Below are 22,874 nucleotides of genomic sequence, written 5' to 3'. Positions count from 1 at the left end.
GACGAGGGCCCGGGGGAGCCAGTTAGACGAACTAAGGTGCGCTCTTCATTCGCCGTGGAGTGGCTGAAGCCTTCTTGGTTACAAAAGAAGGTGGAAGCCAAGTTCATGAGCGGATGGAGGCGTAACCTCGGCACGGTGAAAGAATCCATTACCAACGCAATGGCCTAGGGCTTCTGTTCTGGGTCATTGCCACACCAGTATCTTTCACTGTGTCGAAGATGTTTTTCCACCCGACCACAACCTACGTTGCACGACCAGGACTCTGAAGAATGGGATGTCACAAGGCGCACACCTGGGCGGTTTCGGGTATCGTAGCGGGGAGAGTAACTGGCATGGGCGGGTAGAAATTGTGGAGGAGAACACATGCAATTTTGTGGAAAGGGAGATGTGTCCTGTAACTTCTGCTCGGAAGTGACGGACGATGTTGACGACTGGCTTGATCATTGTCAGGAGAACGGTTGTTGGTATTTGTATTGCGATGACTGCGATGAGTGTTTTGGGACGCCAAAGGAGACTTTCGAGCATTATCAAAGGAATCGGTGCTGTAGCGATACGGAGGGAGGTGAGTGGTACGGGTTTTGCTGCAAGTATCTATCGACCGAAAAGGGCTTCATGGATCACTGTAACATGAAGCATGGGGGGTTGAATAAGTGCAGCAGGGACGCAGTGATGTCATGTAAGTGCGGTCGGTTTCGTGGTGACTACGAGGGCTATTTGAGTCACATCGACAAGCTGGGGGACGTATGGTATTGCGAGGACTGCGGTCAGTACTTGCTGGAGGTAAGCGGCAACCACATAGGTCACGACCTGAGTCACGCCACCCACGTGGACAAACTCGAAGACGAAGGTGAGAGCAGAGACGGGCGAATCGATGACTTGGATGAGCGCGTCAAAGCGGTCAGCGAGAGGGTTGAGGCCGTCGCGCGACAAGTCCAAGAAGGCGATACAGAGCTCAGTGGAACGCGGAGCCTCAAACAGATGTGGAAACGACAAGACCGAATGAACAGCATGCTGCTCCAGATTCAAAGCCGTCTCACGCAACTAAATACAGAACTGCAGAGCTGTGTCGCCCAGCTGAAGGCTATCCAGGACAACGATCATTGGGAAACCGGACCCCCAACAGCCATGCCCACATCTCCCGGTTACAGCGAGTACAGCGACTATTCGTGAAGCACACAGGGGGCTTGAAACTCACCCAAGAGCTTCGTTCGACTCGGCTTGACACGAAACGGTGCCTGTGGTGACCAACACTCACGGGCGTGTGTGTACTTACTGCTTTTAAATACTTTTTGCTTCACGACCGTGTGCAGGAATTTTTGCCGCAAGACATGCACTGGAAGGAAGGTAGATTAGTGGTATGTGATTTCTGTCACAGCCAAGCCCAGAGCGCTTCCGCTTGGGTTTTGCACTGTCAACAGCATGGTCGTCGGGTAACGAACTGTGACCAGTGTGGACGCCATTTTGACGCAGTTGAAGAGTCGTTCGAGCACTTTATGACGGAAGGATGCCGGAATCACATGACGTCTTCCACTACGTGCGGTCCTTGTGGCCGACTCTTCAGCAGCAATGGGGTAAAGCGTGGCTGTGTTCCGAGGTCTCTCACGGATCGGATCCGCCATGTCCACACTCCGGTGTGCGTCACATCAGTCGAGCCGACGGATTGTGGCATGAACGTGGACGGCTTTGGAACGAGGTTGAGGCGTTGAAGGCTCAAGTGGCGGAAGTGAAATCGGCGCTGGACGTCGTGAGGGAGCCGGGAGAGATTCACATGCTCTAATAGGTTGTGACAGCAGCAGACTGTTCAAGGTTGCGTGGGCCTTGAACGGCCTTCTGCTTTTTTTAGCGCGCTTTGTTTGTTCGTTGGGGTTCGGGACCGCACTCAAGCTGGAGGGACGAACCGGGGGCTGGGGGATTTTTATAATGGGACTGGAGTACGTGGGAAGGTTGGGTTCTTGGCCGCCAAACCAGGTTGAAGGGAGGAATCTGTGCCTCGAAAGAAATCTGTGCTCCGGGAGGAATCTGTGTCTTGGGAGGAATCTGTGTCTCGAGCCGGAGAAGAAGATATCGTTTGACTTGCCCATTCTGGCAGTGAAAAGATGGAGAGAGTACACGTTCATCTATACTATCGGTCACAAAGTAAGTTGCAGAATACATTGACCAGATAGGCACATGTTTTTCTTTTTAGTTGTATGTTATGGTCAATGAGGCTGTTACGATGACTCTAGATTTGTTGAGCGAACCACTAGTTCGAGAGGCGGGAATTGAGAGCAGTTTATTTCATGCAATGGACGGCGGTCAGCGAGAACCCCAGGTGAATATAACGGTGGTAGACGAACCGGAACAAACATTTAGTCTAGTGTTGCAATGTGAAATTGGCGTCTTCGTTAAGCTTGGGTTTGCTCTCGGGACGTTATATGGAGAACGATATGAGAAAAACATCTCGAGAGAGGTTATATCACAGGAGGTCATGTCTCTTCCTTCTAAGTTTTTGCCGAATCTGCCAGATGTAACTTCGGTCGATGACATGTCTGTACTCTCATCAGATGATGACGAGGATGAACTGGATCCGGAGGTTATGGAATTAATGACAACATGCGAATGCCAACATAATAAGAGAATCATGCATGCAACGGAGTCTATACCTATCAGCCAGAAATATCATGTCCATCCGGTCAGCAAAAGCATTCTCATCTCATCCCAAATGACTCCTACAGAATTGTCTATAAGATTCACCGATAGTTTCTGCTTCGACTGGAATAAGATGTCCAGAAATATTCCCCGAGCATTAGATGATTTAATTGTAACTGACTGGCGCGTTTCATCCACCGAACCCTCAACTTGGGACTTTACTATGCTCAATGGCCATCAAGGATACATTTTAAGCGCAACAAACTTCAACCAGTGCTACATTCAAATGACAAGAATCCAAAAAACAACCAAGGGATGGACATCAATTATTCACCGAACTATTCACCATTTACCCATTTACACCCATACGCTACATGCCAATGGCGTGGTGTCTCCGCATTCCATCAGATTCTTCGATAAGTCTCTCGTGATAGTGCTCTGTCCGGAAACATACTTTAAGAATGTGTGTGCACACGATTCCGCGCAAAATTGTTCTCCCGAAAATTCTGGCAGCAACATTGATCAATTAGATCCGTCATTATTGGCCACTATCCTGCCTGAGTCCAGTACACCCGACCTGTTAACCGAGTCTCCCAGTCATGCTGTGGCGGAGAAATCATCTCCCCAGGATCTCGAGCACTATTACAAATGCGTTCTGGAACAGTATGCCGGAGAAGGAATCAATTTTCGGAACTGTCGTTTGATCGCGAGCGGATCCAGAGTTGTATTTTATCAGACTCGAGGTCTTAGTCCGGTATCCTTGGCACCTGGCATAATTCAGTTCCGAGAAAAGCGTTCGGGAAACGATATGCAGCATTACTTACTGAGTGTACAGAATGCCAAAGGTGAAGTGGCCCACCAGAGACTTTTACTCTCGACCGAGCCGATCATTCATTTGAGGTGGTGCCCAAAGCACCTGGTTGACCAGCTCCTGCGCGCCGAAGATAGATCGACTCTCAGGTCTCTAGACCTAGATCTGAGAGAGGCGACCGAGTTCATAAAGGCAGTAGATCTGTACAATGATGACGATGCCGCGGTAGCTACGGATGACGGTGAGCAGGCTCAAATGACCGCTTTCATCAAAGCTGAGTTAGAAACAAAGACGGTTCCGAATTTCCTTGCGGATCCTGAAGACGACCCACTCGTGGGGAACCCCTTGCGTTCACCTGATAGCTTTCTGCTGCATACGGAGAAGCCAATCGTGTGGATCCAACCTATCGACGGTACAGGTTTCCAGTCTATTCTATACACGGAACGTCCTACCCATCCTATCTCGGACCACGGGAACACACCCACATCTCTGCCCACAACTTCGTTCGCGACTCCGAGTCCCAGACAGCTGGATCCCGCTCGATACGGTTACTTCGACTGTCGAACTTTGGTAGGCAATAAACTCGGCCTAGCAACCAGTCCCAATGACTGCCACAACGTGGGCAACATCACTTGGGGTTGGTTCTTGGAGGAGTGCCACATATTGTGCTTGGCTGCGCACGATGTCAACGCCGTGGCCATCGGTCGGACAATGCTCTTCGATGCCGAGAGTGGCGCCATCGACGTCATTTTGGCCAATCCCCTCGATGACGTGGGCAACCTGGAACTGGATAACTTCACATTGGCCTTGTACGCTGTTGGTCCCAACACCGTCGCGCAAGTTACCCCCAATACCATCAATCTTTGCCGCGCGACCCGGGACGCCTCGCACGAACTGGCCTTCGTGACCGTGACCACACTAGACCTATTTGAAGACATCAACTGCGTCAAAATCGCAACCAAAGCTCACTTCTCTAAACTAGAGAACCAGCCGCTTGGCGACCAGTTGATGGTGACGGTAACCTTAGACGACGGGTGTTGTCGATTATTCAGGGTCGCGGAAAACGAGGTCACGGAAATCACACGGGAGACGCCGCAAGTCTTCTATTGCATCCACTCAGCGGACCCGCTCCAAGACACAGCCATGGCGGCCGAGGGTTGCGACTCAGCCGTGACTGTGACGCGGCCGCTGGAGAGGGAGGCTGTCAAGCAGTACATCAGTCAACAGACGGATAGCACCGTGCTGTGCCGTTGGATGTGGACAGCCCAGGCGGCGCTGCTGGGGGATCCGGCAACCGAGGATGCCTCCGGCACGCGGACGGAGGTGGACCAACCGACGGAGGCTGGTCTGCCGGGGGGGAAGGCTCTGGCGCCGGCTTCGGGAGACGCAGGGAAGGCGCCTCGGCTGTTGCACGTGGCGGCCTCCCGTTCGGGCGAGGCACTGCTGGCGGTGACTGCGTCGCGCGTGTTCCTGTACCGCAGGGAGTGCGTGGCCGCGGGGCCCCCGCGCTGGGTACAGCTTCCGCTCCTAGATGCAGAGACCAGGGCTCTGGGAGACCAATGCCGGGACCAAGGTCCAGATCAAGATCTGGACGAGGATCTGGAAGAAGGCCGGTTGGAGTTGGAGGAGAGTACGTTGTTGACATCTCACTGTCGCTGCGGGGGGTGTGTGGAGGACCAGTGTTTCAGCGTGCGGTTGCGGGGCGTGGTGTTGGTGGTCACGTGTGTCGCGCGTGGGCAGTGGCGCCTCTTTACGGTGGACGCGCGTGTGTGTCTGATTGGCGGCGCGCGATGGCTGCTGGACACGCAGACGGGCGTGGTGGGGCCGGCGCTGCTCCTGGGCTGTCCCTTTGCCGCTTTCCGGTTCCACGGGGCCTTGTTGCAGGCCGCACTCCCACTGCCCGGCGAGGCGCGTTGGGAGGCGCTGACTTGCGCCGTGCGTGACGCAGGTCCCGTCCTGGGCGACGCGTCTGCTCCCCTGGGTGACGTTTCCCTGGGGGAGGCATCCGTTCCTCTGGGGGAGGCGTCCGGTGAGACGGCGTCAGAAACTTCCCTAGAGAAGTCTCCCGCTCCTCTGGAAGAGTCTCCGGTGCCCGCGGAGAAAGCTATTGGGGAGGTTGTTTCACGGGTCTGTGGCGTGGAGGCGGTTTTGCGCGAGGTGCAGGACGGGGGCCGACCACTGGAGGAAACACTGCCGCGATGGCAAGACGCCTGGACCTCGTGGCGGGCGGCGCGGCTGTCGCGGCGTGCGTGGGTCCGTCGTCTGGGCGGTTTCTGGCTGGAGCCGCACGAGCGTGTGGTGGCCACGCACCGGGTGACAGTGGCGGACGAGCAGTTCGTGTGTCTGGGGACGGTCCCGATATCTGGCGGTCTTCGTCCGCCTACGGGTCGTGTGTTGGTATTTCCCGAGGTCGCCTGTTCCTCTGCACCCGGCGTGCCAGAGGGGGAGGGTGTGCCGTATGCGATGAATGTGGTGGGCGGTGTGGTGGCGATGGGTAGTGTGATGTTCCGTGAGAAGACGTTGCTGTGGTTCGCGGCCGGATGCCGGTTGTACGTGCGCGAGTTGCACGGTGGTGTGCTGAAAGGCGGGACCTTCGTAGGCACGCTGTCGCCGGTCACGTTCGTCGCAGTGTTGAAGGAGCAGTACTTCCTCCTGGCCACAGCCAGTCACGGACTTACTTTTGCCGCGCTCCGTCTGGCGACTAACCGCCGCAATCCTGCCAGCGGCTCCACGCAGTTCCTGCCGCTCACGCTCGTCCTGCTTGCGCGCAACATGCCCGCTCCTCACTCCCGTCTCGCCACCAATGTTTGCGGCTTCCTCACCCGCGGTCCCAAGGTCTTCCAGATCGCCGGCGATCTCGCGGGCACCATTCGCCTCAACGCATTCCTCCCGCCGCACAACTTCGAGGCCAACGGCCAGGAGTTAATAGGGGAACGGCCACCGGGACACATACTTGGAGAACATGCAGCCAAAGAACACGCCCCCGGACAACACGCCGGAGGGCATGTGCACGCCGCCGGAGGGCAAGTTGCTGACCACGGAGAGCCGGGCGACGGACAACCTGGTCAAGGTCGCCCTGGCCAAAACCTCGGTGGCCAAAGCCTCGATGAAGAAGAAGCGCGGCCCAGTCTGGCCTCTCTGGACTGGCTACGACTGCGGGAACGAGAGCAGCTGCCCGTTGGCGAACGATTCCTCAGCGTCCTCCAATTGGACGAGAAATTAGTATTTGTTACGGTCTACGGAAACATGTACCAACTGTCGCTGCCACTCAGCGGAGGGTGACAAGTCAGACTCCATTTGAGCATTTGGGGGCATTCGAGTGCAACTGGTCAGTCGAGTGCAACTGGTCAGTCGAGCGCAACTGGTCAGTCGAGTGCAACTGGTTAGGCATGGTCGCAGACGGTGGTTGCAACTGATCGTTGAGGCAAGAGCTTCCACTGTTACTTCAATTTTGGATTTTGCTACACTGCTAGCTGTGATGGCTCGGGAGCTGAAGGATGACGCGTTCGGCTGTGAAATAAAGGGCGAAAATGGATTCGTCTAGCCTGTATTATTATATCTTCGATGTCCCGGACCCCGAGTTTCCTAATTCCACGTTGGAGGACCTCGGTATTGTTCGGCCGGAAGGCGTCACGGTGGACTGTTGTGGTTACGCCCGCGTGGAGATCAAGCCGACTGTGGAGTATTGCTCGTACGTCCCCATGATAGCGCTGGCGATACACGAAAGATTACTAGACGAGGTCCCGGAGGAGTACAAGCGACTCCGATTGAGTCTGGAAATCGTGGACCACAGAGAAAGCGACATGTGTAAGTGATTGGTATGCGTTGCTAACATGTGTTCAAATAGACAACAAACAGATCAATGACAAGGAGCGAGTTATGGCAGCGCTAGAACGTCACCTTAGAGGGTAAGGTTGTGCTGCGTAGTGGGATGTGCTGCGTAGTGGGATGTGCTGCATAGTGGGATGGAATGGGGTTTTTTAGAGACGAAATATATTAACAATAGAAGTCCCTTGATCGGAGGTCTCCCGAGCACACGTGTGTGCGATGAGCTATCTGACGAAAATCGCTCGCATCATTACGACGAATATGATGGCTTACGGGCCGTCGTATCGTCCGTCGGCGCATTTCTACAAGTTGAGCGCGGAGGATGTAGCGATGGCGTTTTCCGGCATGTTGATCTTATGTTTTATTACTTCAGTTGGGTCTTCGGTGAACTTTGTGGTAGGGACATCGTCGCTGTTTGCGCTATCGTTGATGGTGTATGTGGGGATAACGGCGACGTCCAACGGGTTGGTCCAGGACAGTTTGCTTGCGTTGTTGTGTTTGGCATTGCAAACGGTGGACGAGCGGCGAATCGAGGGCATGGATCGTGCGGCGTTTCGTCCTCGGACGTTGACGGCAACATATATGTTTGCTTTGACGGGTTTACGACGTCGCGGGTTAACGGTGATATGGGCTCTGGGGTTTCTGCTACGGATGAGTATCATGATAAGTGTGCTGGACTGGGGAGAGATGTTACGGTACACTTTGCATTCAGTGCAGTACCTGTGTTATGGATTGTTGCTGTATTCGCAGATCTACTACGTGGGAACGGAGATCCATCGATTGCGGCAGCGGCCGCGTATGATTCTGCAGGACATGCCGTACATCATTCCGCTGGAACTGGAGGTGTTTAAGGAGTTCGCAATGCGGGGCGCAGAGCCGCCGATCCAGTTGACGCCTTACGAGCACGTTTCGCTGTTGTTGCAGGCGCCCCGGTCGCCGGAGAACCGGCAGGGGTTCTTCTCGCGTGTGGTGAATAGAAACCACCGCATGGAGGCGCAGAAGCGGGCAGAGATGCAGCGAGAACTGACCGTATCGCTGCTAAAGGGCGCACCCGTGCAAGTCGACCCGTCCAGCCAACCGTCGCGAGAGCACGGCTCGGGCGATTATGTCGAGAGACTACGACAGAGTCTCTCCGAGCACCTGCAGCAGTCGACGTCTTCGGAACCCCAGAGCATCGAAGGTCGCGACACCCTGGAGGCGCGCATGGCGAATTTGAGAATGCGCGAGAGGGTGTGGTCCATGGGACTGCGCGACACGCCCGCGGATTTCCTCGTCCACCGGCGCTTGACGGACCAAGTCATGGATGACAACATCCGGTGGCCGTGGCACTCGCTGGAGGCGGTAATTCGAGAGGCCTCTACGCCTGTGACCACGATTTATTTGCGACAGACCTTTACGGGCCGGTTTGTCGACCTTAAGGTCGAACGCTGGTTCCTGGCCTGGAAGATGACGGCAGACGTGCGGTTGCTGATTGCCGGACAGCGCATCCTGCTCTGTCAACTCGCGCTGGGACTTTTGACCTGCGTGGGCGCCTTCAGCGACTTCCTGTCAGATGTGAGCGTGCGCGGCTTTCAAAACAATACCGTGAAGATCCTCTACAGCGTCCGAGTCGTGAGCTATTTGCTGGGCTGCACCGTCTTCCTCGCGTCCACAAGGTTTACGCCACGCAGGCGCCAGCTGGACTGGGTGGACCTGGCCGAAAAGCTCATCATTCGCTACAGACTCTTCGCGCTCTTCCTCATGCTCTCCGGCGTACTTGATTGGACAATTATGGCTGAACAGTTCAAGAACCAACAGGATCACAACACCTTCCTGCTCACCCGATCCTCCCCATACCTCCAAACACTAGTCGTCATACCCCAGCTGCTCTGCGTCCCACCACATATACTCGCTGGCCTCTATTTGCTCTTCCTCGTCGTCCTGGTGAGCCTGTGCATCGTTTGGCCCTGCCCCCCCTGGACGTCACTGTATGACGTGGCCGTCATGATCAGCGGCTCCGCAGCAAGCATCTTCCTCGTCAGTGTACCCAAATACAAGGTCTTCCGATGCCTCTTCGCCACCTACGGCGTCCCCTATTTACTATACCTACAGGCACTCCGACCACTCGACGGCAAAGACAACGAGTCCAAAGCCGGTCCAGGCCGCCGAAGCACACTCTTCCACTACCGCTCAAGTGAAGACGAATGGAAGGTCAAAGTGAATGACTAACCCCACGATCGTCTCCAGGACAACCACCGCGGCCGCCATGGAACAAGGCCGCCGTGGAGCAAGGCTGCCGTGGAGGACGTCGGCCGCCATGGAGCAAGGCTGCCGTGGAGGACGTCAACAAGCAAGGGAGACCAGACGAGGCTGATAATGGCAAGAGAACCACAGAAGGGAGACAAGGATCTTTAATGACCGTAATGACTCAATGAGGGCAGTTACCTTTCGGGGACGTAACCCGTCCCGCCCGGGCCCTTCGAGACGTGGACTTACTACGGAGCAGGCCTCGTCGGAAGTGATGGTTTCTTGGGAGTGATGGTCCCTTGGGGAATAGAGCGATTCAAGCCGTGAACAGTACGCAGAGGAGAGCGTGGTGTTGCGGAAAGTGGAAACAAGATCATGCCAGAGCAAATTATCGGTAGCGGAGAATCATGAGAGTATATTAGGGCTGGCTAAAAAGGGAGCTAGGATGATGAGAGACTGGCTGCTATAGCTTCGAGACAGTTCGTGACCTCCTCCACCGGTGGATAGCTTGACTCGAGGGCCGCCTGGCACCGGGTTCTCTGGTTAGTTTGCCACCGAGCGTACTGAATAATAACTTCCGGAGGGAGCGCCCATAGTTCTGTTTCGATTTCTTCTCCAAGGTAGTCCTTAGCGTAGACGCCGTAACACTTCCTACTCGCGGCGGCCGGTTGGTCTACTGCGGCGCGGGCGACGGCTGCGGAGAGACGCAGGATGTAAGGTGTATTCTCGTCATGGCTAGTTCCGGTTGTAACTCCAGCCGACACCGCGTTTGCCTTAATAAAGTTGAGGGAGCTCTGGATATCGCAGCTGCCTGGAAAGGGTGAGAGGTGCAGGGGAATGCGTTCTCTCTGCAACCGGTTTAGTTGGTGGGCTTTGGTGCATTTGGCTAGAAGCAACTCACGATGCGTCTTGTCGACAATATAGAACGCCTTTTCCCGCATCAATTCCAGACTTAAGAGCTCTTCGTACAAATACAAGCTCTCCAATGCAAGCCACCTCGCTTCGGGGTTCTCCAAGACACTGAGCACACCTCCACACTGACTTACGCAAACTCGACCCAATGCTTGTAAGACCCTCCGTCGTCCCTTTACCGATCGCATGGGTTCACACAACAACGGGTACACATTCATCACCGGCGCCGCCGGCGTCACTTTCGCACCGGCTTGGGCAGTACCCCCGTGGACGGACTCAGCATCGCCTTGGGAGATCCGCCCGCAGGTGCTGACCAACACGGTGTCGTAGTCAGACTGTCCTTGCACCAGTACTTTACCCGGCTGAGTACTGACTGGAGTAGAACTATAACACAACCTTAGCAAACATCCAACGATGTCTAGACACACCATTGGCAGCAAATCGTCCTCCGGAACAACGGGGGAATTCACATACTCATCCAGAATGGTCCGCAACCAATCCCCACAAATCTGACTTATATTCTTCTCGTTCCACATCACACTAGTGGGCCTACGTGACCGCCCGTCATCCATCTCCGCCATCTCACCTTCCGCCACGACGTCATCATCATTCGCGTCATCATCATTCGCGTCATCATCATTCGCGTCATCATCATTTGCGTCACCATCATTTGCAGCAAGCTGGGTCTCATCCACGTTCGTTTTGTCTTGTGTCTTTTCTTCTAGCTCTCGTTTCTTGCGGGAGACGTACTTGAACATGTTATCCCGACCATAGATATCAAACTCAATAACCTCGTCGATGCACAATGCACCAACAATTCTTATAAGTGAGTACTTGCGCTCAGCCTCCGTCTTTCCATACACTTTCGGAGAGGTTATGAGCAGCTGTATCATTAGGCCACAGTCCATCAGCATGGTCGTCAAGAGGGATTTCATTAGTGAGCAGAGCATCCTGAAGATCTCATCATGCACTACAAAATCCGTACAGCGCGAAGCCTTTTTAACCAAGTTGTAAGTCGCCAACTCCGCTGCCAGTTCCTTCTGTAATTGCAGATCTTCCGGAGCGGCCTTTCGTTGTTCTCGCAACCATTCACGCAGCGTATGGCAGTTACACTCATCTAAAGGTCCTGGGACCAGAACGGACGAATTACCCAGAAGGGCGGGGTTTTCTGGGTCCGACTTCCTGTCCGAGTCCAGAATGTCGCCTGCCGGCCTGCTCTTTTTGGGAGAGCTTTCCGCCAAGTCTTTGCTGGCACCCCTCTTCATGGCTTCCCTCTTCATGACCCCCCTCTTCTTGGCTTCCTTCAAAAACCCTGCGATCTCGTCCTCAAATGTACCCGCATTCGCTGCATAAAGGTCGAATCGAAGCTTGCCGCTTTTTTTGAGCTGCTTCCGAACGAGATGAAGTTCTTCCTGGTCGTCAATCGTGCGGAGCAAACGAAGCACAAAGTCTCCCACCACTCGGAAGTACGTGATGACATCCACAGAAGAGGGTCTGTAGTTGGACAGCTTCGGTACTTGACTTTCACGCAGGAACTGTAAGACTATAATGCGGGTCAATGGATACTTAGCTGTCAATTCTGGGCCATGATATTGAGAGCGAGATTGGTAGTACGCATTTAGACAGCTGATCAAAAATTGGCGCACGCTGGCAAGGCAGTCATTCTTGCTAATGATTTGCGCTGCGCCCGGTATCCCTTCATTTGTCTTGCTTGACTTATCGTTCATCATCCGTAAGTCATTCTTCACCCGTAAGTCATTCTTCACCCGTAAGTCATTCTTCACCCGTAAGTCATTCTTCACCCGTAAGTCATTCTTCACCCGTAAGTCAGTCACCGGAATAATAAGAGCACTCCCGATGACATATGCTAGCTCCTTGGGACATAGCTGCAGTATATCCGAGATAAAAAAGGCAAGAGGATCAATTCCCGCGTCCGGAGTCGGTAGCTTATCGACCACGGCAAGGTAGATTTTCATTTGCTTCAAGGCATTCAGGGCCATATCCGCCGTGAGTACTTCCTCCAAAGGCTTGTTCATGATCTCGAGCTGGGGGATGTCGAGGCAAGCCTTGAATGTAAGGTTGAGAATTGTAGTCAGAAGCGGCCGTTCTCTAAACACAGCAATCGTCGACTCGCACCTTGCCACCTTGAAAACCAACTCGCTTTTACTCCGAATCGCGGGAGTAAGGATCGTTACGTACTGAGCATAAAGATCGAGCAGAAGAGCCGCGATATCTACTTGGTCCCCGACGACAGCCTTTTCCAAGAGGGTTGTACTCTTCGACGTCATTCTATCGTCTAATTTCAGCGCCTCATAAGCTGCAATCAAGTCGACAACCTTTCTGGACTCATCCACGGAGCTCTCTGTCTTCGCTGCTTCAACACCAACCACTTCAGGCGCTTCATGATTTCTTAGTAATGCATCGAGCGCAGCAAACACACGTGTTTGTACAATCCCGTAATGCGCTGGCTCGTTCCACGCATACGGATCTGCCACGATAAGCTTGTTTGTAACATACATTAACGCCAAAATGTCCCTAGGAGACTGCCGTTTATGCCATTGCGACAAAATATATCTGGTAAATACGCCAAGAATCACTTTGTTAGGCCCGCTCTCGCAAATATCGGTGTTTATTTCACCTCCTCGAAACAACGGGAAGGACAGCTTGGACCTAGTACGTCTCTTAAAATTCATCAACGCATAGGAGAACCCAACCAAGTCCGGTGTGGAATCAGTCACATAGTGAAATAGCGCGGCATATACATCCGTTTCCGCGCATGATAGCACTCGGTACAGAAGCTCCGAGAATGCCGGAACTCCGATGAGTCTGCACACCAGCTTTTTGAGTTTTTCTGGCGAGCTCAGTTCCGTAGACAGCAAGCCAACCGCCTTCTCATCCAACAACTCATCTGTCAAAGCCGCCGCAGAAGCAGAACCCGCAACCGCCTTCTGCAACTTGTCCAGAACTTCCACGAATTCAACTGGTGACATTAACGGGCTCACCTCTCAAGCCCCGTTAATAATATTTTCTCTCCCGGGCTCGCTCCGGTTCCTTTTACACTCGGAACTATTAACATCCACATTCAATCTTTACACTCAATCTTCGACTCCTCATACTTCGGGGCAATGCGGGCAAGCGGGGTTCCAGTGTACTTTCCGGGACTTGGAGATGAACACGGATAGCAAACGGGCAGAACGGCCGCACATCAACAATTTCGGAGGGATGTAGATGAAAACTGCGGATAGAACCGACCGCCGGCGACGACTCGGGGTAGTGGCGACGTGGGACGATTTGTGGCGCTATAAAACTTGTGCAACGTTCGGCATCGTCGATAGAAGACGTGGTCCCAATGGGGACTTGAAACGAGGTTATATCCGAAATCAAGATTACAAGGCATGTCTGGACGACGGTCAATTGGGCAATCTCAGGACCCAGGAAGGATACCTTCCTCTGCAACCAAGTGCCCTTGACTGTTTGGACAATATATGTCTGGCTGGAGTAGACACTGCTCAAAGTACTATTAGCCAAGCCGGTTATCCTAGTGAGAGCGGGAGGAATGGGCAAAGTCAGAGCAGCGGGAGGCCAAGCAGTAGTAGTCGGAATGTTGTTGGTCGGGGTGCTGTTCGCCCGGCACGCGGGGGTGCCAGTTTTGGTTCTCTCATCATACCTCCGCGGGCTCCCGAAGGAGTTTTGGTTCGGAGCGTGCTGCGAGCGGAGGAGGTAAGCTTTGAGCTGGCTTTATTGAGTCTGGAAGAGCTTAAGGCCTCCAAGTCTGTTTTGAAGCGACGCAGGGAAGAAAAAAGTCAGGCCGACGCGGCAGAAGAATTGCCGCACACACGTGTGTTCGACCCTGTATCTCGGCCGTTGTCGGCTGAGCTCTTTTCGCCCACTGTATCAAAACATGGCGCAGTAGTCGGCGGTGCAACCGGGCCGGGGACAAGTAGGGTGAGCGCCGTCAAGTTGATTACGAATCGGTTGGCTGCAGTGGCCACGGTTGACAAGCATCTGTCGTTGGTAGATCTGGAGACATGGTGCCCAATATTCTCTTGTAAACTCTCAATGGAGGTGTTCTGTCTGGAGGTCGGGTCGCACTCGAATGTATGGTTGGGCTTACATGCTGGAGTGGGCAGCTTCGACATGCGCTGTAGTGAACTGAAAGGTATCTGCTCGCCACTGAAAGAGCCGGTGCATCACGACGTCATATCCATCAGTCACGACACCCTTAACTGCATATTCACCGGCGGCTCGGAAGGCAAACTTGGCATCTGGGACTTTCGGTCGTCAAACATTACTCGCCAAGCCATCCAGGTGTCCAACATCCCAATCGCCAGTTTAGGCTACGACTGTCGGGCAGGCGAGTGTCTGTCAGGCGAAGGAGACAGCGCTTCTTGCGCTGAAGCGCAAGCCAGTACGGCCTCATTGATGGTGAAGAGCGACTGCATCACCCGGTTCAAACAGTCACGAGGGGCATGGAGGCGCCACGAGACCTTCACCTCCGTGCTCTGTCGTCGAGAAAGCGGCTCTCAGTCCGCGTTCCTCCCTCGCCAACGCGCCTGGGTCACCACTTCGGACCGGGGCCTAACCATCGTCGACACACTTACTGCCCGACCCATCACGTGGCGCTGGGAAGTCTCACAAGCAGCCAACGTCTACTACGCCCCAAGTCTAGACGTACTGCTTGCCCACGTCCCGGCCTCCAAGTATTTTTCCATCATCCACCCCAAAGGCTGACCTGGTGTTGTGTAGGCCGGCAGGGGCGATTTTCCCAAGGCAAATTGGTAGCTGTAATGGCAATATGCCCGAATTGCGGTGCAAGACGCCAGTGTGATTGTGAAGCAGGCCAGTTGCACTTAGAGGATGTGATGGAGGTAGTGGCTTTTCTGCGGAACGAGTTAGGACTGAGTCGTGAGTTGTCGGTACGCAATTTCTTTCTAAGTCTGACCGTGGCGACAGCGCATTGCGCCTCCTATATAGCGCGGCACGGGCGGGCCAGTGAGGCGTTGATGACCACTGTGCCGAATTGGAATTCGACCAGTTTGCGGCGCATCTTGCGCCTTTTGCTTCCGTCGAAAGCCGAAGTGGAACAAATCCTCGGACTAGCTAAGTCTTTCCCGCCCGCCGACCTGTACCAACGACTGGTCGCACTCCGCCGCCAGGGCCTCTTCGGGCTCCTCGCAGTATACAACTGGCGATATATGAGCCGGCGATATATGAGCCGGCGGGCTCGCAGTCCTCCGCGAGAAACGGGTACCCCCAGTACCGCCGGTACCCCTGGTACCGCCGGGACCGCGGTCGATGCATCCAAAACGGGGGGTATGCACGACGTAGGGAGTGTATATGGGTCGTTGCTGGAGCAGTCGTTCCCGGCAGCGGTGCTGTTCAACTTTGACAACACGGCGGCGGAAGATTTGTTGGTGGCTTCGCTGGTGCGAACGGTCTATAGCGTGGACAAGGCGATCAGCACGTTAGGGCATTCGAAGCTGGACACGGACATGGGTGTCCGGATTGTGCGCGCGGTATACGTAACACCGTACGCCACACCGGTGCTCGGCAAACTCATCCTCGCCCACGAACTCATCCACGTCGCGTTGTGGTTCCATACACCCCATTGCCGAACCGGTGTGCATAGTCTCGAGGAAGTGTTTTGCCACGCTGGCATGTCGCTCTATGCAGACGCGCTCCTCGCCGCAGCCTCTCCGCTCGACCAACAAATTGTCCTCCACCGCACACGCGTGTGCGAACTAGACGCACGCCGCAGAAGCGCCGTGTGCTACGCACAGTGGCGCCAACAACTCGCTCTCAGACATTCACAGGCCGCTCTAGACTCCTGCCTAAACGCAATCGGAGGAACGGTCGGAAGAGGAACTACCAACGGAGGAACGACCGTCGGAGGAACGACCAATGGAGCTTCGGGCAACACACCTGGCCATACTTCGGGCCATGTACCCCGCTGCGTCTTCAACAGTGCACCCAGCGGTATCCCTGCCGGCCACATTCCTTCTGGCCACAGTTCCAGTCACCTGACGACCGAACAGCGGTCGACCGGGCATCTAGCAACCAAGCACAGCACGTCCAGCGGTACCGGAAACAGTGCGGGCCGCATCTTTAGTTAGCTAGTTTGTTTTTCACCTCCACATCTCAACAACCACAAGCGACCAAAGAAACTACAATCGACCTGGAAACCGCAGCCGACCTGGTAGCCATAATCGACCTCCGCAATCGACTTGGTAACCTGACAAAAGAATTACCCCAAGTTGTCAGATGAGTATCGTATCGAGAAAAGCGAGGCTGGCGTGGACGAGGCTGGCGGCTAAAGGAGGGCGGTTGCTGGTCTGGACGGCGGTGGTCTGGTTGGCGTATGCGCCGTTCCGTCCGTTGCAGTTGCCGCGTGTCCGCGCGCCTTGGAGCATGTCTGACATTCTGATTCGCATCTGCAGCGAAGCGACGGTGAAAAAGGTCAGTACTGCGCCCGTTCAGACTATTTGCTTTTCAGGTTCCGAACGTTGGCCGTGGCGGCTTGATCACGTGGCCACACGGTCCCGTGTATTGCTGCCGAGAAGCGGCTGTAGACTGTTCGCTGAAGCTGGGGCGCAACGAGCTGCTTTTTTTCGACGAGGTCGATCACCCACGCCAGTTATTTCTAGGCGACCACAATCTTTCCGGCCGAAGTCCTTCCGACCAAAACCCTTCCGACCGGAAGCCTGGAGAGTATTCGTCGAGCAAGTACGCATTCGTCGTCCAGCGACCGCTACCATTCGACTCTGGCGCCGTCTTTTGGATAGACTGGTGGTCACAGTACGAGTCCGACTCGACCTGGGACGTATTGACTCTGGACGGGAACCCCGACCCGGTAAAAAGTGCCGCGTGCATCTGGAGAGTCGTTAGCCGGACCGGGTCGCCGGTGGTGAACCAAACCAACCTAATTGTGACCACGGCGAATCCGCCGCTGTTCGCAGACAAGTACGACCTGCATTCACTCATCAACATGCACGTACGTGCCACCCGTGCATTACTCGAGATGCTTTCCTGAACTCGAGCTCTCCACATCCAGGTCTCAACGAACAGAAGAACCTAGAGGCAACTCAAGGCGGAATGGGAAGGCTTATCGGGGTGGAAAACAAAGCCCAGACACATGACAGAATAAGCGCAGGAGAACGCAGGACGGGTTTACGGGTGGGGGCACGTTGGCTGTTGGAGAACTCAGTTTGTGAACTTATAAACGCCCGCAACTGAGAGTCGAGCATTGTTGGTTCGTGGAGTGTTGCCCTGACAAGGAGGACGACTGAGCTGGTGCTGGTATTGACCTTGTGGGTACATACGAAGTTGTTTCTCATTGCGAGTGACGGGGTGCCGTTACGGTTGTGTGCGGGGGCGTTTTTGAATTTTGAATATTGCAAATTGAGGGGTGAAGATGAGTCAACTTTCTAACCAGTGCCAGAACATTAGCTTGAGCGATGTCTTTGCGACTCGTACGGAGGCGGACCGTGCCCACAGAAGGACTAAGATTGTGTGCACCCTTGGCCCAGCCTCTTGGAACGTGGAGACTTTGGTGGAGATGATGGATGCCGGTATGGACATCTGTCGCTTCAACTTCTCACATGGTGACCACGAGACGCATGGCAAGGCATTAGCCCTGGTCAAAGAGGCTCAGGCCCAGAGACCCCACAAGAACATTGGGTTGCTCCTTGATACGAAGGGCCCGGAAATCCGAACGGGTTTCTTCCGTGACGACCTTAAGTCGATTGAATTGAAGAAGGGTCAGGACCTTAAGATTGTTACTGACTACTCGTTCAAGGGTGACTCTACTTGCATCGCGTGCACCTATGAGAAGCTGCCGCAGACTGTGAAGCCCGGCAGCCAGATCCTCATTGCCGACGGTTCCTTGTCGGTTGAGGTTAAGGAGGTGCAGAAGGACTACGTCGTGACGACGGTTATGAACGACGCGAAGATCGGAGAGCGCAAGAACATGAACCTGCCGGGCGCCAAGGTGGACTTGCCTGTCTGTGGCGAGCGCGAGATCAAGGACTTTTTGGAGTTTGGTATCCCCAACAAGATGCACTACATTGCGGCTTCGTTTGTGCAGTGTGCGCAGGATATCCGTGACATCCGACAGATTTTGGGTGAGGCTGGGAAGCACTTCAAGATCATCCCGAAAATTGAGAACCAGGAGGGTCTCCAGAACTTCGACGAGATCTTGGAAGAATGTGACGGAGTCATGATTGCCCGTGGAGACATGGGAATGGAGATCCCGTTGGAGAAGGTGTTCCTTGCGCAGAAGATGATTATTGCCAAGTGCAACGCCGTGGGTAAGCCGGTTATTGTGGCTACTCAGATGCTTGAGTCGATGATCAGTGCACCTCGCCCCACTCGTGCTGAGGTGTCTGATGTGGCGAACGCCGTGCTCGATGGCTGTGACGCCGTCATGCTCTCCGGCGAGTCGGCCAACGGCCAGTTCCCCGTGAACGCCGTGCGTATGCTCGCGCACACCGCTCTCGAGGCCGAGTCCTGCCAGGACCCCGCCGCACTCTTCCGCGCCATCCATGGAGCCACGAAGGGCGAGAAGAGCGTCTCCGAATCTGTCGCCTGCGCCGCCATTGAGGCCGCTGCCGACGTAAGCGCCGATGTACTCATCGTCCAAACCCTCTCTGGCAACACCGCCAGACTCATGGCCAAGTACCGCTCCAATGCCACCGTAGTCGCCGTCTCACCTTGCGACTTCACTGTTGCCCAGACCACCCTCCTCCGAGGCGTTATCGGCGTTAAGGGGGAGACCATCGAAGACGGCATCGCAGCCGCCAAGACCCGTGGCCTCCTCAAGACTGGTGACAAATACGTCGCCGTTCACGGACTCACCCCCTGCCCCGGCAAGAGCAACCTCATGAAGGTACTTACCGCATAATTTTTACGTACCAATTTTGAACAATGACAGCAATGTTAATACTAATACCATTTCGGGCAATGGAGCCAGCACGCAAAGAGACGCCTTCGTGTGCCCAGCTGGTGTGTGTATGGGCACAACCATGACCGGCGCCTGACACCGTTGGCGGTGCGCAAATATAAACCCACCGCGCCAAATATGTGTGCCGCCCACCATGTGGGCCACTGCACAGGCCGACAGAGGTCCACGACCCCGGGCCAGGAGGACACGACCAAACCCTGTGGCGTGGTTATGTGGATGCAGCGGGAGACAGGGACAGAGGGGAGTTAGAGTACGGGGAGGGGGAGCGGAGGCGGAGCGGAGTCGAGGGGCACCTGGTTCAGTGCGATGAGGCTGAGGCCCATGACGGCCATGCCGAAGAAAAAGGCGACGCTCGTGACCTGGTTTGCGGGGTCGTTGCGCCAGGCATTGTAAAGCAGTTCCTTGACGGCGACGTTGACCATGATGCCGGCGGTGAGGAGGAGGGCGGGTCCTAGGTTGCGGGGGCTGATGAAGCTGACCAGGAGGGCGCCGAACGGCTCGGCCATGCCGGAGACAAAGGTCATGAGCAGGGCCCAAGAGCGGCTCTTGGTGCCGTAGTAGATGGGCACGGCGACGGCAAGGCCCTCGGGGATGTTGTGGATGCCGATGGCCAGCGCCAGCTGCACCCGAACCGCTGTGTGGGAGGCGACGCCAGTGGCCATGCCCTCGGGGATATTGTGCAGAGCCAAAACCGCGGCCGTGAAGTAGCCCACGTGTTTCATCGACTCCGCCTCTTCCTCGAACTCGCGGCGCACCCGCTCCTGCTCCCAGGGGCTCACAGCCTTGCGCCCAGTCACTGCCGCCACCGCGGGCGAGTTCCCCAGCCTCTGGATCACGTACGTCAATGTTTGGCGCAGCGCTGATTCGCGCCGCACACACGTGTGCGCAGGGTAAATCGCGCTTCCGTTCCGCGACGTGCGCGTCTGGTGAAGGCCATCGCACTGGCCACCCTCCCACTGCTCGCCTTCCCACACCGGCGAACTCCCGTGCAGGCAGGTCTCCAGAGACTTCCTGCCAGCCCCGGACGCCGCAGCCAGCGACTGCGCATCTAACTGCTTGCCAGATAACTGTTTGGTCGGCAAGGGTTTCCTTACGGCGGTGCCTCCGGCTGTGGACTGTCTCCAGTCAGTGGCGAGGTGTAATGCGCCGTCTAGGACGCTGGTGATGATCCAGCCGAGAAAGAAGAGGGACAAGGCCGCCCCCTTGCCCAGCGTCGCGTCCGATAAATAGCTGCCGTCTTGCAGCTGTTCCAGCCCTTCGTTATACACCTCCACGAACGAGACCAGGATCATGACTCCTGCAGCGAAGGACAGCATGCCCGCAAGAATCAGGGGGTCCTTGGTCGACGTCCATGACACAGCGATAAGTCCGCCCAGGACTGTGCAGGCTCCGGCGAGAAAGGAAATGTAGATGCCACCGAACCTACTGTCAAACCATTCCGACACTAAGTGGACGCGAAAGTGGGAAAGAAGGGCGAAAGTTGGGAAGAAGTGAGAAAGTAGGGAAGAAGGGAAGAAGGGAGAAAGTGGAACGGCGGACGGTCTGGTGCATGCCACGGATGAGAGCAGCGGCGGGAAACATGCACGCTGGGAGGCATGGTGCAACGGGGTAGCTTCACGCAGTGTATCGACGCCTTACTAACACTGAGGGGAGAGGTTGATGAGCCGGTTGGACTTCGAAATTTAATACGGCAGGGGCTGTGTTCTCACAGGTGGTGTTCTCTCCCCGACGATGCACCCACGACCGATCTCCTTTACCGATCCCCCGCTTATTTGGTCAGAGACACCTTGGTCCGGGGCACGCTCTCAGGAGGTGTGAGTGGGGGCCAAAAGGGGGCCGGGAGCTGCGGGCTTCAGACCTGCGGGGCCGGGGTCGGGGTCTGCGGAATAAGTTCCAGCGTGAATGCAAGGGGCGTTTTGAAGGAGGGGAGTTTGGCGCCTTTTGGTCCCAGTGGAGACGCCGAGGACCCAGGCGGGTACATCAGGACCGGTACCGACCGCAATGTCATCAAGTCGGTGGCAGAGTTGGTGGACTTGTCGGAAGCTTTGCGCGAGAGTCGGAGAACTATCCTCTCCTTAAGAGATGAATTGGACCACCAACGAGAAGCTCACGAAGAAGCCAAACAACGCAACGCAGAACTGAGCAAAGCCCGACCATTTCCCTCCTCCCTCGCGCAGCCCGTCGCTCACCTTATGGCGTCGGCTACCGGCCTTACGACGCCCGTACATCTTCGGGACGCGACTCACCCGGAGCCGGCTCGCCCCCCTGAGGGTTATCTGAGGGTAGGTGGTGTCCTCGGAGTAAATTCCCCCGAAGGGGTGTGTACCCCCGGAGGGGTAGGTATCCCCAAAGAGGTGGGTACCCCCAGGGGGGTCGGTACCGCTGGAGGGGTAGGTATCCCGGGGTCGGAGGTCGATCCACTCGTGTTGGCCCGCAACACCGCGCAGCTAAGCGGTCACTCCGGCGGCCTCATTCAACTCCACCATTACGCAGAAGACGTCTCGGTCCTAGACCCGCACTATCGACTCGTTCAGCCGCGGCGGGTGCTTGAGGACAGCCCGCCCTCAGCCGAAGTCAAGACGGCGCGAGACCAGAAGATGCCTCTCGCGCCTGGCCTGACAAGAGTTACCGAGCAAGACGTCGCTACCAAGAAAGAACAGACTGAGAAAGAACGAGCTGGGCAAGAACGGCCGAAGATCCCTACCGCACAGATGGAGGCCCAGGTGCTCAGGACAATGCAGCCCGGGCTGCCTTTGCTCAAGCAGGTCATAGCAAGTCCGAAGACACAACCAGGCATCCCACCCAAGCCGTCCCCGAAGCCAGTCGTCGCCGCTGCTCCGGCGTCCGCCCCCAAGCCTGTCCCAGACAGTCCCGGGCGCATTCCCAAGGAGGCACCGGCTGGGCCGGCAACCAAGCTCGGACCTCAAGCGCCTCCAGCCAGCGCCCACGGCACCGGGCTGATCAAGCCAAGTTCGGGTGTGAAGCCCACTCTTCATGCGGGTCCTGGAATGCAGCCGAGCTCTGGTCTGAAGCTGGGTCCCCCTTTGAAGTCCAGCCTTGATGCGAACCCTGGCGCTGCTGTCAAACCCAGCCGTGGTCTGAAGCCAGGCCCTGAGTTGAAATCAAGCCCTGCCGTGAAGCCGGGCTTTGAGCTGAAACCAGACTTTGGTGTGAAGCCAAGCCTGAATGTGAAATTGGGTCCTGGTATGAAGGCAAGCTTTGATGTGAAACCCAGCCTTGCTGGGACGCCTGGCCTTGATCTGAAGCCCAGCCTTGGTGTGAAGCCGAGCCCTGGTGCGAAGCCCAGTCTTGGTGTGAAGCCCAGTCTTGGTGTGAAGCCCAGCCTCGAAGTGAAACCCGGCCTTGCTGCGAAGCCTGGCGTTGATGTGAAGCCCAGGCTTGGTGTAAAGCCCAGCCTTGAAGTGAAAGCCAGCCTTGCTGCGAAGCCTGGCCTTGATCTGAAGCCTGGCCTTGATCTGAAGCCTAGCCTTGGTGTGAAGCCCAGCCCTG

At 55.7% G+C, this 22,874-nt stretch overlaps 10 protein-coding genes across 10 annotated transcripts; 8 read left to right on the top strand and 2 right to left on the bottom strand.

Annotated features, from left to right (window-relative positions):
- Positions 1-363: 363 nt before the first annotated feature.
- Positions 364-1,170, top strand: GNI_051270 (hypothetical protein; the record flags this gene model as incomplete). The annotated part of the gene is made up of 1 exon (XM_011131480.1): positions 364-1,170. One exon carries the CDS (start codon positions 364-366, stop codon positions 1,168-1,170), a length of 807 nt encoding a protein of 268 aa, XP_011129782.1.
- Positions 1,171-1,920: 750 nt separating this feature from the next.
- GNI_051260 (hypothetical protein) lies at positions 1,921-6,721 on the top strand (the record flags this gene model as incomplete). Its single annotated transcript, XM_011131479.1, has 3 exons — positions 1,921-1,931; positions 2,034-2,136; positions 2,186-6,721. The coding sequence occupies 3 exons, from the start codon at positions 1,921-1,923 to the stop codon at positions 6,719-6,721; spliced, it is 4,650 nt and encodes a 1,549-aa protein (XP_011129781.1).
- Positions 6,722-6,969: 248 nt separating this feature from the next.
- GNI_051250 (putative COG5133 domain protein) lies at positions 6,970-7,254 on the top strand (the record flags this gene model as incomplete). The annotated part of the gene is made up of 1 exon (XM_011131478.1): positions 6,970-7,254. One exon carries the CDS (start codon positions 6,970-6,972, stop codon positions 7,252-7,254), a length of 285 nt encoding a protein of 94 aa, XP_011129780.1.
- A 277-nt stretch (positions 7,255-7,531) lies between these two features.
- On the top strand, positions 7,532-9,475 carry GNI_051240 (putative transmembrane protein; the record flags this gene model as incomplete). The annotated part of the gene is made up of 1 exon (XM_011131477.1): positions 7,532-9,475. One exon carries the CDS (start codon positions 7,532-7,534, stop codon positions 9,473-9,475), a length of 1,944 nt encoding a protein of 647 aa, XP_011129779.1.
- Positions 9,476-9,933: 458 nt separating this feature from the next.
- GNI_051230 (hypothetical protein) lies at positions 9,934-13,395 on the bottom strand (the record flags this gene model as incomplete). Its single annotated transcript, XM_011131476.1, has 1 exon — positions 9,934-13,395. The coding sequence occupies one exon, from the start codon at positions 13,393-13,395 to the stop codon at positions 9,934-9,936; it is 3,462 nt and encodes a 1,153-aa protein (XP_011129778.1).
- Positions 13,396-13,633: 238 nt separating this feature from the next.
- GNI_051220 (hypothetical protein) lies at positions 13,634-15,136 on the top strand (the record flags this gene model as incomplete). Its single annotated transcript, XM_011131475.1, has 1 exon — positions 13,634-15,136. The coding sequence occupies one exon, from the start codon at positions 13,634-13,636 to the stop codon at positions 15,134-15,136; it is 1,503 nt and encodes a 500-aa protein (XP_011129777.1).
- Positions 15,137-15,192: 56 nt separating this feature from the next.
- Positions 15,193-16,518, top strand: GNI_051210 (hypothetical protein; the record flags this gene model as incomplete). Its single annotated transcript, XM_011131474.1, has 1 exon — positions 15,193-16,518. One exon carries the CDS (start codon positions 15,193-15,195, stop codon positions 16,516-16,518), a length of 1,326 nt encoding a protein of 441 aa, XP_011129776.1.
- A 1,298-nt stretch (positions 16,519-17,816) lies between these two features.
- On the top strand, positions 17,817-19,304 carry GNI_051200 (pyruvate kinase; the record flags this gene model as incomplete). Its single annotated transcript, XM_011131473.1, has 1 exon — positions 17,817-19,304. The coding sequence occupies one exon, from the start codon at positions 17,817-17,819 to the stop codon at positions 19,302-19,304; it is 1,488 nt and encodes a 495-aa protein (XP_011129775.1).
- A 305-nt stretch (positions 19,305-19,609) lies between these two features.
- Positions 19,610-20,680, bottom strand: GNI_051190 (metal transporter family protein; the record flags this gene model as incomplete). The annotated part of the gene is made up of 1 exon (XM_011131472.1): positions 19,610-20,680. One exon carries the CDS (start codon positions 20,678-20,680, stop codon positions 19,610-19,612), a length of 1,071 nt encoding a protein of 356 aa, XP_011129774.1.
- Positions 20,681-20,959: 279 nt separating this feature from the next.
- GNI_051180 (hypothetical protein) lies at positions 20,960-22,786 on the top strand (the record flags this gene model as incomplete). The annotated part of the gene is made up of 1 exon (XM_011131471.1): positions 20,960-22,786. A coding segment is annotated over one exon (1,827 nt), but the record flags the coding sequence as incomplete, so codon positions are not given.
- Between the last annotated feature and the right edge of the window lie 88 nt (positions 22,787-22,874).

This window comes from Gregarina niphandrodes (assembly GCF_000223845.1).
Source record: "Gregarina niphandrodes unplaced genomic scaffold scaffold00007, whole genome shotgun sequence".
Taxonomy (NCBI): domain Eukaryota; phylum Apicomplexa; class Conoidasida; order Eugregarinorida; family Gregarinidae; genus Gregarina; species Gregarina niphandrodes.
The sequence above is the reverse complement of the archived record's forward strand: the minus strand, read 5'-3'. Positions and strand labels throughout refer to the sequence as shown.